Raw genomic sequence first — 18,535 nt, forward strand, 5'->3', positions numbered from 1 at the left:
CTTGTTCGAGTTGTTCGACGCGTTGGTGAAGGAGTTCGTTCGAGGGATTCTTTTGAAGAAGGGTTCTTCAGAGATATAATCTTTAAACTTTGTTTTTATTTCAAAAGCATGTTGTAATTTAAGTTTTATGCATAATCTGTTCTTATATGACTGTAAATGTATACGTTTAATCACAATGGAATTTAGACGATCCGCTTCCGCTTAAAGGTCCTCTGTAATTAGAGATCCTTCTATTTGTATCAGAGTCAGGTCATGTTTTGATTTCCAAATTCCATTTGCTGTATTGAATTTCGTTTACAGTTTGGTGGGTTTTAAGTTTTTGTAATGCGTTTAGTGTTAAATGTTTGTGGATGTTATTGATGGATAATTTCGGGATAGTTGTCTCTGTTTATGCTTTCTATTTAAGTTTATAAAAGTTAATTTGTTAGGGCCCCTGCGTTTTTGGACATAAACACTTGCAATCGAGTCTGTATTCATTTCTTATAATGATTTGCTTCTTTCTTAAGTATAATGGTTGAATTCTTAGCCATATTCAAAAAACAATAACAAATTTTTGAAAGCTCTTTTTTTAGTTCTCAAAATTTGGCTTGATTTTTTAAATTATTGGTGAAAAGTAGATAAAATATGAAGAAATTAGGGATAAAAATAGTATCCATAAAATTAATATTAAAATAAAATAAAATAAAATAAAATAATTACTAAACGTAGTCTAAATTTTAGTCTAAAATTCAATATTTGGGACTAAAATTGGAAAAATCCCAAATTATAGGGAATAAAATGATACATACAAGAAAAAACGAGGAAAACCAAACCCTACCCTCTTCTTGTCCAACGTGAAGCTCTCTGCGGTTTTTCTTCCCTTCCACTGACTGTCCTCCCTCCAAACTCCTTCTCCGGCGAGCAGAACCCATCATTGACGGGCGGCGGCGGCGAGAACTGCCACCAGCGACGCAGCGTCACATCCCGACCTGGTATCTCTCTCCCAGCCTTCTCTTCAGCTACGACACCCCATCGTTTACCCACGACTTCAGTCCTCTTTAGACCTGAAACGCACACTTCGTAGAAACCAGGTCTGAAGTGGGAGTTTTCTTTAGATCTGAATTGGATTCTTGGTTGGTATAAGCATGCGTATCTGATTTCCTTGAGGTGGTTTAATTTAGTTTAGTTTTGATCTACTTTTAACCCTTGAAAATTTTCCCTGATTGCTTCGATTCGATTTTAGGGGCGCTTAGTACCGTAAGTAATCTTTACTTCTGAGGCTTGTTTGTTAAATGTGACTATGTTTGTGATTGAAGTGATTTATAAATTATGGATGTAATTGAATAGTGATGTCAGTATGGTTCCATAATGTTGTTAGCAAGCTGAAATTTTTGGGTATTAATGTTGAACTAAGACAAGTGTTTTAATTGATCATGATGTGATAAAGTATGTCGGATTGTTCATGTGTGGTTGTGCTATGTTAGGTTCTTCCTTGATATATTTGCTTGGATGTGTTGAATTTTTTGCTGGTGTTTGCTAGGCTTTAAGCATGCGTTGGGAAGTTGTGAAAGCATGTTGAAAATGTGATTTACATGCATTCAGTTTTAATTAATTCTTATACTCTAAATGGATCCTGATTTCTAGTTAGTGGTAGAAAGCGTACTATAGGATTTGGGCTGTGAGTTTTGAAATTGTTGTTTGTGGATGAATTAAGATTAGTATGTGAATATTAGTTGGGTAATGTGGTCAAGGGTTGATATGTCTCGTGTTATTGAGGCCTCGGGAGTAAATGGTCAAGGGCCAATGGAGTGAGAAATGTGGCATCAGGGCCTTGGGTATATATGGTTAAGAGTCAATGTGGGTAGATTCGAGGTCTTGGGTACAAATGGTCAATGGTTGAACTACTGAGAAAAAAACTTTAGAGATTTGGTAGCAGCGAGGTCTTTTGTAAATGACCAAGAATCACTACATTTGAAAGGGGTGTTGTAGTAGAGTTGATAGGGTTCGATGTGGTTAAGTTTTGAGATGATGAAATTGCTAAAGATAGATCCTTGAGAGTGACCACCCTATGGACTGAATAGGGAAAGCCAGGGAAAGTGTGATTTGTTCAATGAACGTAATAACACTGTTGAGTACCTTGTTTGCACTTATGGTTGAGTTGAGCACGAGATTGTATTAATTGTTGATATGAGACATGTATCTTGATTGACTATCTATGGAATTTGTGTTTCTGTTAGGGATCATATTATGGTGATTTTGTACTTGTGATGGTATGTTATTGGTGCATGGTTCCTCTAGTAGGGGTTACTTCTGGGGTATTTACATACACTAGTGAGTGGACAAATCAAGCAGGTTTTCTCCCATAGGAAACATCAGGGTGGTTATCCCTCCATGCCTACATATTCCAAAAATTTCCGCCCCCATAGCTTTACAGTTGAAGAGCTTTTCCACCTTGAGGGCATGACTATCATTTAAGAACTTGTGGTTGAGAGAGGAAGAGAGTTGACTGTGAAACAGTAGATGCAAGAGGAGGGATAAAGAAGGGCATTTCCCTTTGTATTGAATTAATCGTGTTTTCCTGCATTGTTGTATTTTTTTTCTTTTAGTTCGGTTGTGATATTGGTATGTGTGTGCTCAGTGTTTGTAGCTCAGTTTGCTTTTACATTGTTACTGGTTCCCTCCCCCCCACAACCCACCTATTTCTAAGGAGATGGAACTTGGGAATTTTCTACAGCCTTGTTTAAAAGAGGCCAACATTTCATATTTTTCTTATGGTTCATTTACTGGTACGTTCATAAATCATAATGGGAATGTTGAGTCTAACCGCCATTTATTTTTGGCTTGTAGTCTGTATCCATGGGTAGGAAAGCTGGTTCTTTATATATCAACCCAAAGAAGTTTGGCGCTCTTGGCAAACCTTGCATGAAGGAAATGTTAGCATTTCTCAATTGCATTGCTCTTAATCAAAACAACGATGATAAGTGCACCAGACAAAAGGAACTTCTAAATACTTGCATGGATGCTCAGGTGACTTTTTTTCATCTTCTCTTCTTTAATATCTTTGATTATTTTAAAACTCTACCATGTGATAGTTACTTGCTTTTCTATGATGCAGGCCAGCAGAAACAGGAAACCTTGGGGTAGCATTAATTACCACTTGCAGAGGCTTAACAGGGGAAGAAAGTAGTTTGAGATTCTATTGAGAGAGTGGTTAAGTAGCTCTGTTATCAAGAATCAGAGGAAAATCTGCCGGAAATGTTTAAATTTTGAACTGACAAAGCTGTCTACAGTGAATTGTTGTTAGAACCAATACCCAGGTGCAATTCCTTGACGTAATTATTATCATATTTAGTGCCATTTCCTAAGGTATATTTGGTTGGGAAACTTAATTGTTGGCTTCTTTCTTGTAGTCAAATTTTTTAGAGCTCTGCTGTTAGCATATCAAGTTATCATAAATCTCAACGAGGATAGTAAATATTCTACTGATTTTCTGATGTCAAATGTTGTGGATAAATAGTTGTATGACAAATGGTTGGCCATGGAACCAACATCTTTTAGGAAGAGTTATTTGGGTTGAAGAAGTTTACAACTCGAACAATTAGGTTGGATAAAAAAAGTCTTTCAATTCAATCCAACCATGAAATATTTGGGTTGGGTTGGTTCGGGTTAATAGGGTCATTTAGTTTTAAATCATCATTTTCATCTTTTCAACCAACTTCTTTCTCTCTCATCATTAATTTATATTATTTTTATTTTTATTTCATTTTCTCTCTCTTTTAATTAATTTTCAATTCTTCACATTCTTTTTTTTAATTTTTTTTAACTTTTTATTTTTAACACAATTTCACATTCCTTCATCCTTTTACACCCTCATTTTCATCTCTTCAATTTTTAACCAATTTCAACAATTTCACACTCCATCGATTGAAAGTTTGCATTCCAACTATTTTCATCTTTTTTTTTTCCTCATATCATTCTTCATTTTTTCTTCATTTTTATCTTCATTCTAATAATTTCTATATTTTATTTTATTTATTTCTTAAATGCAAAAATATATGGGCTCGTTCTTCTCTATCAAACAAGTAAATATGTGATCTTTAATAAATAATAATGGTTCAAATATAAAGTTACAAGAAAAATATCATAGTGAATAACTATAGTTACATAGTATAAATATAATAATTAAATTGAAATGAACCAATACTCTTGCTTGTTTCATTTTTAAAATACACAAAAAAAATTAAAAGAATAGTGAAAGAAAACATAAATAGAAATAGAGATGAAAATATTGAAATTAGTTTGAAAATAAAAAATTAAGAAGAAAAAAGAATATTTGCTTATTAGGGATGAATATACAAAAAACCGAAGAAAATAGTAAAAAATATAAAAAGTAAAGCGAAGAGTTCGAAATTAATTAAAAGCGAGAAAAAATGAAGAAAAAAAACAATATCAATTAGGGGGACTATTAATTTTTATCCTGTATTTTGTGTATAGTATCAATTCAAACCCAAAACTAATAATTGTATCAATTTAAACCCTAATTTTTATAAGTATCAATTTAAATTTTAAACTTTTATAAATGTATCAATTTAAACCTTGAATTTTCATAATTGTATCAACTTAAATCCTCCATTATGTTTTATTTGGATATAATTATGAATATTCAAGATTTAAATTGACATATTTACGAAGGTTTATGGTTTAAATTAATACACTTATTTTAGGTCAAAGTCTAAATTGATATAATTATTAATTTAGGATGTAAATGGATACAAATCTCAAAGTTTTAAGATTTAAATGTATACAATTCACAAAATTTAAAGTTTAAAATGATATCATTCTTATTGTGGGGTTTAAATTAATATAATTATCAAAATTTAGAAGTATACATCTATATTGTTGTTGGCTAAACGGTGAAAACGATGGTTTTAAACTAGGATGGGCCCATGTAAAAAATGCATACATAAAATGGATAGTTGAAAATATAGACATAAAAATTATAAATATGACCAAATTTAAATATCTATCAGTGATAGACCATGTTATTGGTAGAAGTATATTCGTGATAAAACATATCACTAGTAAGAGTCTATCATAGAAGTCTATGGCCGATAGACTTGGCTATATTTGCAATATTTTTTTTTAAATGATCTTATATCTTAGTTATTATTCATAAAAAAAGCTATCAATGGTAATTATTTAAATAAAAATATTCCATGTGTGCCACATGTCACTCATTAAAGGGCAGATGTATGGAAAATTTGCGTTAGACGATAGCATTTGAAATTTTCCCTCAGTATATGGTGGCAGGTCACATCAATAAGATGGTACACGATTGTGTTTTAGTCGACTATAGATCGTACGTCCTTACTTTCCCGTAAAGGATTTACATCCAAAAAGTTATAAATTCCTAGTTTCGATATTAAATTTTCTAAAGAAAAAAGAAATTAAAAGAAAGATTAGAAATTATATTAAAATTGCTTCCCAACGGTTTTTCTTCCGTCCGAGCTCTCACGGAAAACACATAACTCGCCAGACCACTTCTCTCCGAATACCGTCATGGAAGAACAGTCGTCGGCGGCAACTGGAGTTCAGTCTATTCGCTGTAGAGGTACTTCAGTTTTATGCTCTTTCAGATTGCTTTTAGAATGAATCTCTCTTCTTCCTCATTTTCTTTGAAACGTCGGATGTTTCAATGCGGTTTGAAATTTGTTAGCTGCTGTCTCCCGGAAGCCTGGTGAGCCACTAGTGATTGAGGAGATAATAGTGGCACCGCCAATGGCTCATGAAGTTCGAATCCGGATAATATGTACCTCTTTGTGTCACAGTGATATCACCTTCTGGAAGTTGAAGGTTCGTCCGTCATCTGATTTTCAAATCTAGGTTTGGTAGAATGGAGTGTTTTCTTATTCAATTTTTGGTTATATTCCATTTCCCAAGGATCCTCCGGGGATTGTTCCTAGAATTCTGGGCCACGAAGCTTTTGGGTGAGTTTCACATCTTTGTTCATTCTCCTTTTCAATTATTCTGGAATATTTCAATCTTGTTGGAGTTTCTTATACTCTGAATTTGGATATTGCATTTGATATAGCCAAATTTGGGAAGGAGTCTGGATGATGGTAAACTAGAAAATGCTGCTAATTTATTCCCTAGATTTTTTAATTTGTTTAGTTCATCTTTACTGATCCATAGTCAAAATTGGTATAATTGTAATAAAATTTTGTTGATGGATAAATCGTGGTGGATCACAATTGTCGAAGTAATCAAATTGCTTTTCATCACGTTTACTTGGACATTTTGGAGACGCAAATTGATTACGGTTGAGTTTGTTTACTTTTCATTGTCTAGTATCATTCTCTTCTTGTCGCTGTTAGGGTCAATCGGTAACGGTAACAGTAATTGTGATGGATTCATAATTCTCCTACATAATTTTTAAATACAATCAGATTGACCACTCTTAGCTCCACAATCAGATCGGGTTTGTTGATTACGGATTTTGATGTGGGCCATGCATTTTATTACAATTACAATGACACATGTAGACAACACCAAACATAATCAAATGGGTTCTACTTTTCAGATTACTATTATGGATTACGTTCGCCTTAGTTAATTTTCAAATAAGCTCTTATTGGACGCTGCATTGTGCAATTTATGGGGATTGTTTATTGTATACACTAATTTGAATTGAACATGCCACCGTAACAACCACATATGAATAAGCATGCTCCTATACTTGTGTACCAGAATATTTATTATATCTGTTTATGCTTACTATCTGCTTTCCTCCCTCTATTTGTGATGTAATATTCTTGGAAGAAAAAGAAAAGAAGAAGAAAAGAGACCTACTCCAGATTTATATGAATACATGTACTGCTTAATGTTGCAGAGTGGTTGAGAGTGTAGGGAAAGATGTCTATGAAGTTAAGGAAGGAGATACTGTTATCCCAATATTCTTGTCTAACTGTGGGGAGTGTACAGATTGCTTATCAGAGAAAAGCAATCTCTGTTCTAAACTCTCTTTCAAGATAGCTACGGGGATGCCCCGCTGTGGGACAAGCAGATTCACTGATCTCAATGGAGAGGTTCTTCATCATTTTCTGTTTGTATCAAGTTTCAGCGAATACACAGTGGTAGATATTGCCAATGTACTAAAAGTAGATCCTGCGATACCTCCAAACAGGGCATGCCTCCTTAGTTGTGGAGTAGCAACAGGTCACTTTCTAATCCATCGACCATTATTTACTATTGTGGAGATTTTGGGATCTTGATTAATTAGCTGCTGCTTTAATTTAGCACAACTCATGCAATTCCCTCCTTGAAAATTGGTTCACACATAAAGAAACTTTACTTGATCTCTACATAGTTAAGACTTGAGTTTGTAGGAAGGATTAAGGTCTTGGTTTTTCTCATTTTCCATTTCAAAATTATGCTCAAATATCACATATTATAGAATAATATCTGTGACTATATACTGAGAGCACTCGCAATTCGTTTCATTACTAAACATTTGATCATAGGAGTTGGTGCGGCATGGAGAACAGCAAATATGGAGAAGGGATCCACTGTTGCCATTTTTGGACTGGGGTCCATAGGTTTAGCTGTATGAATTCGTTACTGATTCATTTTAGTAAAACTGTGACAGGCTACATTAAAAACTTCAGGGTTTACTAATGGTTTTTTTAGGTTGCTGAAGGAGCAAGACTATGTGGAGCAAGCAGGATCATTGGGATAGATGTCCAACCAGATAAATTTGAAATTGGCAAGTACTTCTATTTTCATTCTTCATTTTCCCTCGCTTGAATAGCAAATCTGAAGCTCCTCTCTATTGAAGGAGCCATGGATTTCAATGTTTCATGCTTAATCATGTGCATGCATTGTTGAACCTATAGTCTATGATAAGCATTTAAGATCAACTCATTGTTTATTAACTAGTCATAAAATGTGTTCATTTCCCAAATGCAGCAAAAAAGTTTGGGGTCACCGAGTTTGTAAATTCTAGAAGCCTCGGGGATAAATCTTTGAGCCAGGCATGTAGGTTATCCTTGAGATTCAGAGCCCATTTGAATTGACGAGAGAAAAAATATTTTTAAAAAAAGTCACTATTATTTGAACTCTTGATAAAAATTGTTTAAAATATATTTTGAAAGTCTTTCCAAAGCTTTTTATTTTTTTAAAAAAAAAATCATTTTAAGTAGTTGTCAAACATTTCAATTTTTTTAAATATTTTGATATCCTGCTTCATGAATGAAGGGGTTCTGGGACACATGCTTGTTAGCAGCCAATAAAGGTTTCAAAACTAGAGCAAATATGTACGAGATATTTAGTAAGATTGGTTCAGATTTATTTGAGATCTGTCCCGTTTTTTGTTTTTAGATTTTAAGAAAAGTTTCTTAAAATTGGGCCAAATTCGAGAAATAATTGCCCATTTCTTGTTTATAATCATGGTCTCGCAAAATTTTGCAATATTTGCCCTGGCTGCGGTGGTTCTGGCGTGCTTAAAAAACTCTTGTTCTTAACCCCTTTTGATGTCAATGCTATCAGGTAATCAATGGAATGACCGATGGTGGTGCAGACTACTGCTTTGAATGTGTTGGAATGGCTTCCTTAGTTCAGGAAGCATTTGCATGCTGCAGACAGGTCCTTCAATCCCTCTCTGTTTACAGTTTCTTTGATCATCTTAATTATACCTTGCGAAGTATCCTTATATTTGTAACGATGCTTAAGGTAACGGCATGATTTAATTTCAACGATGATATAAATTTGATGATGTATTTACTGAAATTAAAAGTAACAAGGTACTACTATAAGAACCCCATAGTTAGCATAGGAGCAAATTTTTATGGGATTATTATAGATTTAATCTTTTTTTAACTCATTTTCATAAATGTCTAAATATTTAGATATTTTCATATAAGGGAGTTATGCTATTTTTGGACAAAAATATCTTTCGTGGTGGGCGGTTGAAGAGAGGAAGTACATTTATTATAGATTTTTTCATATTTATAAAACATATTTAATGGTGGAGAGAGAAAATGTATTTATTATATTCTATTAATTATTTAAGATTTCTTCTCATCTTTTGTTGGAGAAATAAAGTACATTTAATATGATTATATTTTTCATTTAAGGTATCAAACAACTTATTTTTCCGACGAATTTATGGTTATTTTAAATATATCTTAAAACATTATTTTAGATGTTTGCAAATATTTTAACTAATATATGAAATATACTACAGTATATAAACCAGAAATTTATTCAATATTCAATAAAAATTTCAATAAATATCGTAAATTTCTTTTATTTCACAATATATATAATCTTAAAAATCAAAATTTAACAATAGTTCTCTAACAAAAATGTAATTCAAAATTAATTTACGACTTCAATATACTACAATATATCATAAATTCCATTTTGTATTATAATATATATCATACATTTCATATTTTCAAATAAACAAAGAAGTCAAAACTTGGAGATAGAAAGTCACATTAATTTCAAATGGAAAAAAATGTCGACTACTTAATATAATAAATACATTTAAAGTTTATATTAAATTTATTGGGATTTTCTAGCTCCTTAAATGGAATTTATGATATATAAATTGTAATATAAATGAAATTTATAATATATATGTTGAGCTTTGAGTGATTTATATACTGTGATAATAATGAAATTGTTAAATTAATTTTGAATTACACTTATGCTAGAAGTTGTCGTTAAATTTTGATTTATTGGGATTATATATACTATGATATAAAAGAAATTTACGATATATACTGGGATTTATGTTGAATATTGAGTCAATTTCTTATTTGTATATTGTGATATATTTCATATATTGATTAGAACATTTGCAAACATCTTAAAAAAAACCAATTGCTTGATACATCTCAATGTGTTAAATGAAAAATAGAATCATATTAAATGTATTTTCTCTCTCCAATTGAAAATGGGAAGATATCTCGAGTAATTAATAGAATAAATGTATTTTCTCTCTCAAACATTAAAGATGTTTTGTAAATATAGAAAAGTATATCATAAATGCATTTTCTCTCTCTAGTTATCTCTCCAACCGTCCACCACAAGGACTATAATTGTAGGTTAGGCATTAAAAGATAATTGGAAACAAATTTTTGTGTACTAACCAACCCACTTAGACATTTATGAAAATAATAGAGAATGTTGACATAATTGATGTTATATGAATAATATCATAGAAAAAAAATTACATAACCTTGTAAACGTGAGAGAATATGAGTCCAATGACTCCATGTTGTCTCCTTAAGAAAATCTTAGTCACTTTTGTGTCTGAGTTTCATGAGTAGTCATCACCCCATCCACAAGATTCAACGAACTACACTTTGTGGAAATAAATCAAACTTGCAAAAATTATAAAAAGGGAGAAAAGATGAGAGAAAAATGCTCATGAAAAAGTTGTTGTCTTTGATGCAATTAGAAAAAGAACATATTTATAGACTATTCGTGACCATTGGAATAGTCATGTCTCTTCTTCAAGTTGATTAATTAAGAGAAGGCATGTTCATTCATGAAAAAATGCAACTTTACACGAATGAACACATAATATTTATTCCAACAACTAAGACAATTGAAGTTACACAGTTTCTCATTATAACAAAATTTGTTCTCAAAACTGTGTTCATTTTGTCCTTGAATATTGTTTGGTCTCATGAGTGTTTTAGAGAATTTGCCTTAAAATCCTCATAGAAGTGACCATTCACACTCACGCAGGTGATTCCTATAAAGAATAGGGTTAGCAAAATTCCCCAGCGGAAATCCTCGTTTTGAAGGGGTCCTCGAATCGGGGACGAGGCGGGGATGGGGAGGGTATCCCTGCCCCATCCCCATCCCCGACCCTGACCCCAACCCTTCCCCTATTAGATTTTTAATATATTAGAATTTTAGGAATATTTTTTTTTATTTAGAAAAGGTCCTCATGGCAAATAAAAGGGGAAATGGGGGGACTCATTTCCTCGATGGGGAATCCTCGCCCCAATCCCTGCTTTCAAATGGCGGGGCAGGGCAGGGATGGGGTTAAATTTTCTCATTGGGGACAGGGATGGGAATCCTTCCCCACCCTCCCCGGTCCCATTGCCAACCTTAATAAAAAACATCATACATGCTCTTTTCATAAATAATTATTCAACAACCTATAAAAATCATTAAAAACACAATGCTTACCCTAAAACCACACTTGCAGTGTCTCATCATCCTTAGAATGAGTAAAAAGAAAATTTGAAAAAAAAAATAATAAATGCAGTGCTCACGAAGTTATCGACAGGTCGGTTTGCCCGTTGAACCTAGATCTTGGGATATCCAGGGTAGAAGGTTTTAATCTCATTCTCCTTTATGGACTTTTAACCAACTCTCTAGTTAGGCCTTTTACAAGTGAATCCATAATATTATATTATGACCTTATAAAGTCAATTGTGATAATTCTACTAGAAAGTAGTCGTCTGGTTGTATCAAGTGTTCGTCATATATGACGAGACTTATTATTATTCACTAAAAAAAATCATATAAAACTCAAATATATTCCAACCTCTTTTTAAATTGTTATCCAATATTCTAAAACTTGGATTATCATATTGGAATAACCATTTTTCTCAAATACTGGGCAATAATATAAAATTTTAATAAGATTTCAACCTTTCCATAATTCATAAGGAATTTCCTATGTTTTCATATATGGAATTCCATATAAAATATAATTAGCCTTCAACCATGGGGAGACATATTTACGAAATGTGTTTTATCCCAATTTTGGAATCAACCATTTTATAGATCAAAAACTTTTTTACTATGAATTTCATTGCTATGATATGACTGACATCTTCTGTCTTATATATATCATTTTTCTCTAATGATTCCCATAGATTTTAGCTAAATCTACCACTATAAACATTATATAGTATGTTATCTAGTCCACTCAAAATGTGACTCTTGCATACATATTTTGTATATGTTTTCTATGCCTCAAGTGCAAACAATTTTTCTTTGTTATATGATTGTTATGTGATTGCCACACCTACAATTACAAAAAAATTGAAATCACAGTTTTGATTTCTTAAAATGTATTTGTCATACAATACAATTTCCCATAAAACTAAATATATATTTCAACACTTGCGGAACAAGACCAGAGGAGAGATTGTACGTACAAACTTGGAGAAATCTAATGGCCATGAAGGAAGGAAAAAAATGAACATACAAACTAAATGCTTTAACGCCAAACAACAAACAACAATATATTATATAAAACAATTGTATATATATCTAATCGAATAAATCAAGTAGTTATACACACTAAATGTATATATACTTTTTTAAGCAGAATCAAAATGAAAACACTCTATAACTTGATGTGAGCGACAGAACCAATATAACCCAAAATTTAACAAATGGAAACATGAATTTAACAAAAGTAAAATTGTCTTTAAGATTGTTATATGAATAATATCATAAAAGAAATAGAAATTACGTAACCTTATAAAGGTGAGAGAATTTGAGCCCAATGACTTCACGTTATCTCCTTAAGACAATTTTAGTCACTCTAGTGTTTGAGTTTCATGAGTAATTATCTTTTAGGATAGAATAGATTAACTTTTTTATGGAAGTAGCATCTCGTCCACAGGATTCAATGAACTATACTTTGTGGAAATAAACCGAGCTAGCACAAATTTATAAAAAGGAGAAAAGTTTTATGAGAGAAAAATGCCTATGAAAAAATTGATGCCTTTAATGCAACTTGGAGAAGAAGCATATTTATAGACTGTTCGTGGTCATTCGGATAGTCATGTCTCTTCTTCAAGTTGGTTAATTACAAAAAGGCATGTTCATTCATGAAACAATGCAACTTTACACAAATTGTCACATACCATTTATTTCAACAATTTTAATATAGGGCGATTATTGAGGTGTTGTGTTGTTACCCCAATTTTTGTATTTGATCCAAACATTTATTGCTACATCTCCTATTTGAATCCAGGGTTGGGGAAAAGCAATCGTGTTAGGAGTGGACAAACCGGGCGCAATTTTGAGTTTACGCTCTGCTGATGTTCTTTTTCATGGAAAGACTCTCATGGGATCGTTATATGGAGGATTGAAGCCTAAATCAGATATTCCAACTCTTCTTAAATGGTACACTGATAAGGTAATTTACTATTGCTTTTTGCTATGAATTTCATATAAATCCTACCATCTTGTTATTGATTTTAGAATCTTCGACTATCAGAAACTTGAGCTGGATAAATTTGTCACACATGAAGTAGGTTTTGAAGATATTAATGAAGCTTTCAATTTGCTAATTGAAGGAAAGTGCTTGAGATGTGTGATTTGGATGAACAGATTATGAGCAGCCACCCCATCATCTCATGGGTTGTGTCGTTACTTATCAATAATTATGTTTATTTTAGAACCTTAAAATGTACTTGTTTATGTTAGATACTCTACGTGTTCCTTTTGTTTCTATCTTAATCGTTTTGGATTAAAATTTACTTGTATGCAAGAACTGTGTGTGACCCTTGAAAAAACTGTTGTGATGTTGAAACGAAAAATGACAAACGAAGAGAACGAAAGATGGAAACAAGAAAAAAAATATTGAACACAGATGATCAAATATTTCCATCGAGTTCTGTGTTCATTGTAGTGGAAACATTACACGTATGTAGGAAAAATAAAACCCAACCATTAATGTATTAACTTTTTCTACCACTAACTTTGAAATTATCCTCTATCATTTCTACTAAGTCATTAGGCTACCTTCTAATTTAGTAGGCATTGCCCTAAATTAAATCCACTAACATAAATTAAAAGTAAAAGGGTAATTACAATTGGTGGCAATTTTAAAAATAATAATCAAATGTATAACATCATTTTAAAAAAATTGCAAATATAGACCAAGTCTATCAACGATAGACTCTTATCAGTAATATGGTCTATCACTAATAGATTCCTACCAATAATATGGTCTGTCAATATTTACAATTTTTTTTTACACTATGATATATTTGTTGATACTTTGGGTCTAATGTTTATATTTGTAAATGTCCCAAAGTAAAAAGTAATTTAATTATTACTTGCAAATTAATTTTGTACTAATTATTAACACCCCTTAGTGCAAACATATGATGAACAACACCAATGACTCTTCCGAGTTCTTCAAACTTGAATTTATCAAGAGCCTTGATAAATTTATGAGCAACATGCTCTTTGAAATGTATCTTCTGCAATCAAATGCCTTGTGTCAAGATTTTCTCTAGAATAAAGTGAAAATGTGATTCAATGTGCTTTGTATGAGCATGAAACACCGAATTTCCTGCAAGTTTGATTGCGCTTTAACTATCATAAAAAATGAAAATTGGATAGTTTATGGGAAAGATTTCTCTAGCATTTTCAACAAAATACACTCTTGAGTAGTCATAGTAGTTACATATTTTGTTTCACAACTTAAAAAGAACAATAGAGGTTTGCTTCTTACTACACCATGAAATAGTCCCTAAACCTGTATTACAACAGTATCTTGTTGTGAAACGTCTTTTATTTATGTTACCAGCCCAATTTACATCAACAAAAGCACTTAAAACAAAAGATGTAGCTTATTTATAATACAAGCCAAAAACAAAGGGCACTCTTCACCTATCGTAGAATCCTCTTCGTTGCAAGTAAATAAACTAAGCAAACTAAGAAATGTTAGGATTTGTGATAGTTAAATAAATTAAACTACCAACAAGTTGTCGAAAAAATGTTGCATCTACAAATCATTTACCTTTTTCCTTAATCAACAACAAGGATGGCTCTATAGGAGTAGTCATTGATTTTGACTCATTCATATCAAAGCGTCCCAATAAACTCATTGTATAACCATTTTTGTGAGACAAAGTATAACTTTCAACCTCCAAGTTGAGAAAATATTTTGCTTCAACCAAACTCTTCATTTCAAAATGAATGCAACTTCGTCATCCCTACTATGATCATGTCATCAACATAAAGTGGAAGCATAATACATTTTGAGGTTATCTTTTTAACAAGTAGACTTGAATGTACATTTGAAGATCTAAACCCAAAAAATTCAAGATATTGACAATCTTAATTACCATACCAAGCATGAGGATCTTACTTAAGGTCATACCAAGCCACATACAAAATTTGGAAACTCCTTAGAAACAAAATCATGAGGTTGTTCCATGAAAGTGTCTTGATCCAATTCTCCATAACAAAAAACACTCTTCACATCTAACTGCCAAAGTTTCAATCTTTGCAAGTAACTAATAAAATAAATGTACAAATAGTCACCTTTTTAGCAACAGGATTGAATGTGTCTCTTCATAGTATAAGTCATATTGCTATGAAAAATCACGAGCTATTAGACGAGCTTTAATTTATACCTTTCAATAGTACCACCAAGCTTCACTTTTCACATCTAACTGCCAAATTTTCCAATCTTTGCAAGCAGCTAATAAAATAATTGTGCAAATGGTCACCATTTTAGCAACAAGATTGAATGTCTCTTCATAGTATAAGTCATATTGCTATGAAAAATCACGAGCTATTAGACGAGTTTTAATTTATACCTTTCAATATACCACCAAGCTTCACTCTTCACATCTAACTGTCAAATTTTCCAATCTTTGCAAGCAGCCAATAAAATAATTGTGCAAATGGTCACCATTTTAGCAACAGGATTGAATGTCTCTCCATAGTCTAAGTCATATTGCTACGAAAAATCATGAGCTATTAGACGAGCTTTAATTTATACCTTTCAGTAGTACCAACAAACTTTTTCTTTAACTTGTAAACTCATTGATAAGTAACTCACTTGACATTATTTGACTTTGGAACAAGTTTCCATGTGTCATTCTTATTTAGAGCGAAAATTTCTTCCTACATTGATTTTTTCTATTCAAGAATGTCTTTAGCTTCATCATAAGATTAGGGTTCATCTTCACAAATATCACTCATTAAAAAAAAAAAAAAAAGATACAAACGAACCATTATTTAGTTGTATCTCATGATCAGACAAATAATTGGGATATGTTCTTTGTCTTAAAAACTTACGACAACACTTTATTATATTCATCTACCTCTATTTTTCTCAAGATTAATATTAATCCCCTTTTCATTTGATAAAAAACAGTAAAGAAAGGCTCCAAGTTGACAACGTTTTTTTTTTTTTTTTTTTTTTTTTTTTTACTTCTTCACTTTCTTCTTCTTTTTTATTTTTTTCATTTTCTTATCTTTCTCCGATTTTTGCTTCCTTTCTTTTTATTTTCTTTCTTTTATCCATATTTTGCTTCTTCTCTCTTTTTTTTTTCCATAAGAATTCTAAGGCTAAGTTTCATGTCCAAGACTTAAAAGTACCAAATTCATAAGTAACTTAACACCAATAAACCAATCACCAAGTTTGATTATTATAACAAAATATTAAATATAAATAGTAAATGAAAATGGATTTGAAAGAAACTATGTTTTTTAGTCCGCAAATTTGCACTATTTTTAGAAACATTTCTTAAAAGTTTAAAATAAGAAAAGAGAATAGTTATTAAATAAGTTTATTTTTTTAAAAAAAAAATGAAAAATGCGAACGGTATCAAATAGGGCAATAGTCTCTTTTCTTTTTATAGGACTTTAAGAGTATGATGTCTATCATAAATAAGCTTGAAGAAATGGCATAGATGGCCCAATGAAGGGCACAAATTAAAATATTTGTGTATTTGTATACCGTAATATTTGTTTACAAAATCAAATGAAGAAGAAGGATTTGGTTTGGTTGTTTACTGTTTTTATAGAAGTGCCCTTAAGAGGTATCAAAAAGAAAAGGGACCGTATGAATGTTTGGAAAGGACAATGAAATGGACAAGAAGGTGGTTAATAGCTATCATTGATAGAAGCTCACCGATAGCATGTTATCAATGATAGAAACTAACACTGATAGCACATTATCGATGATAGAAGGTACCACTAATAGCACATTATCGGTGATAGAAGCTACCACTGATAGCATGTCATTGATGATAGAGAGCAATTACTATAATATGATATCAATGAGATCATTGATAACATGATATTTGTGAGATTATTGATAACATCTTATCAATGATATTATCAGCGAAAGAAGCTAGTATTGATAACCACGATATGAGTAATATTAATGATATTAGTGATAGAAATTATGTGAAATCTATATATCAAGTTTCTTTAAAAGTTCATAACTAGTTATAGAAGTCTATCATTGCTAGCCTTAAATGTTAATATCAAGGTGGATTCTAATTGATGAAAGTCTATCAATGATAGTGACTGATAGTTATTATCAGTGATAGTCACGATAGAAGTATTAGTGATAGCTACTGTGTTAATTTTTTTAAGTTGATGGTCATTTATGAAAGTCTATCAATGATAACCATTAATAGTTTTCCATCACTGGTATAACTCAATCTTTAAAAGTTATTGGTTTTCTTTCAATGTTGATAACTATTTATAAAAGTCTACCATTGATAGACACTGATAGTCTTAACTATTAATCTCTCAAGGTTGATTCCAATTGATGAAAGTGTATCAATGATAGCTACTGATAACTGATAGCATATTAAAAACTAATATTTTAAGATTGTATTAGTATTTCTCAAATTAAAAGCTACCATTGATATCAATGATCAGTGATAACAATTGATAGTCACTGATAGCAGTTAACTGCTATCACGCAGCTATCAATGATAATAGCTGATAGCAACTATCAGTAATAGCAGTTAACTGCTATCAGTAGCTATCACTGATAGTTGCTGTCAGTGGTAGCTTTTAATTTGAGAAAAATGGGAAGAAGCGAGCAAAATGGTAGCTAGACGTGAACTTTTTAATCATTTTTTGTTCTATATATGTAATTATTTTATCATTGTACTACAATTTCTATTATTTTGAGCTTGAACTCCATTTATGCAACTAGCGCATTTTAATATGTTCTCTTTAAAAGTCGGATTTATTTTCATTATTTTCTAAAAGAGGGACTTTGAAATTTCTATAAATTGCTCTTTTATACATTCTCTTTCAAATTCTCTCATCCTCTAAAGTCTAAGCAACCCTTCTCCATTTCTTTTCTTTTTATCTTCTTTCTCGGCCTTTTTCTATTTTTCATTTACAGCCAAGGATATGATACCAATATGAACAAAATCATACTGTAAAATTGTGAATTTTATTTGATATTAAAAATGAAATAGGCTCTTTAAAGAAGTGTAACTATATTATTAGCTAAGGTTCTTCTATACATATTTTCTTTATTTGCATTAATTTATTTAATTATTATTATTATTATTATTTTGCCAAATAGTTTAAATTCATTCACAGTCCGGCTCCTACTGGACCCTTAAAAGAAAAACAGTCACTTAAACGAAAAAAACAAAACAAAAGAGGTTGCAATAATTGATTGAATCCAAAAGGTGGTTGTTCCACTTCCAACCCACGTTTTTTTTTCCCTTTCCTTTTTAGCCACCGATTGTTCTTCTTAGTTTTTTTTTTTGGACTGTCTTTAAATATTGAA

General features: G+C 31.5%; 2 protein-coding genes across 3 annotated transcripts; both read left to right on the forward strand.

The window, feature by feature from the left end:
* Window positions 1-798: 798 nt before the first annotated feature.
* On the forward strand, window positions 799-3,465 carry LOC120075034 (uncharacterized). Of its 2 annotated transcripts, none has more exons than XM_039028180.2 (3): window positions 799-1,070; window positions 2,827-3,006; window positions 3,095-3,465. In XM_039028180.2, exons 2-3 carry the CDS (start codon window positions 2,836-2,838, stop codon window positions 3,164-3,166), a joined length of 243 nt encoding a protein of 80 aa, XP_038884108.1. In that variant the 5' UTR covers window positions 799-1,070; window positions 2,827-2,835; the 3' UTR covers window positions 3,167-3,465. The 2 variants fall into 2 exon arrangements, with proteins under 2 accessions (XP_038884108.1, XP_038884109.1); XM_039028181.2 differs by having other exon boundaries at window positions 799-971.
* Window positions 3,466-5,327: 1,862 nt separating this feature from the next.
* LOC120075669 (alcohol dehydrogenase-like 7) lies at window positions 5,328-13,502 on the forward strand. The gene is made up of 10 exons (XM_039029272.2): window positions 5,328-5,590; window positions 5,696-5,832; window positions 5,920-5,966; window positions 6,869-7,194; window positions 7,500-7,582; window positions 7,666-7,741; window positions 7,945-8,009; window positions 8,524-8,619; window positions 12,995-13,159; window positions 13,241-13,502. The coding sequence occupies exons 1-10, from the start codon at window positions 5,539-5,541 to the stop codon at window positions 13,358-13,360; spliced, it is 1,167 nt and encodes a 388-aa protein (XP_038885200.1). The 5' UTR covers window positions 5,328-5,538; the 3' UTR covers window positions 13,361-13,502.
* The last annotated feature ends 5,033 nt before the right edge of the window (window positions 13,503-18,535 follow it).

This window comes from Benincasa hispida, chromosome 4 (assembly GCF_027475165.1).
Source record: "Benincasa hispida cultivar pf3 chromosome 4, pf3_genome.v1.1, whole genome shotgun sequence".
Lineage (NCBI taxonomy): Eukaryota > Viridiplantae > Streptophyta > Magnoliopsida > Cucurbitales > Cucurbitaceae > Benincasa > Benincasa hispida.

Coding starts and splice junctions, on each gene's coding strand:
- LOC120075034 (XM_039028180.2), top strand. CDS start 2,836: ATGGGTAGGAAAGCTGGTTCTTTATATATCAACCCAAAGAAGTTTGGC. Junction 3,007..3,094: donor ATACTTGCATGGATGCTCAG/GTGACTTTTTTT, acceptor TCTATGATGCAG/GCCAGCAGAAACAGGAAACC.
- LOC120075669 (XM_039029272.2), top strand. CDS start 5,539: ATGGAAGAACAGTCGTCGGCGGCAACTGGAGTTCAGTCTATTCGCTGT. Junction 5,591..5,695: donor TCAGTCTATTCGCTGTAGAG/GTACTTCAGTTT, acceptor GAAATTTGTTAG/CTGCTGTCTCCCGGAAGCCT. Junction 8,010..8,523: donor GGGATAAATCTTTGAGCCAG/GCATGTAGGTTA, acceptor CAATGCTATCAG/GTAATCAATGGAATGACCGA.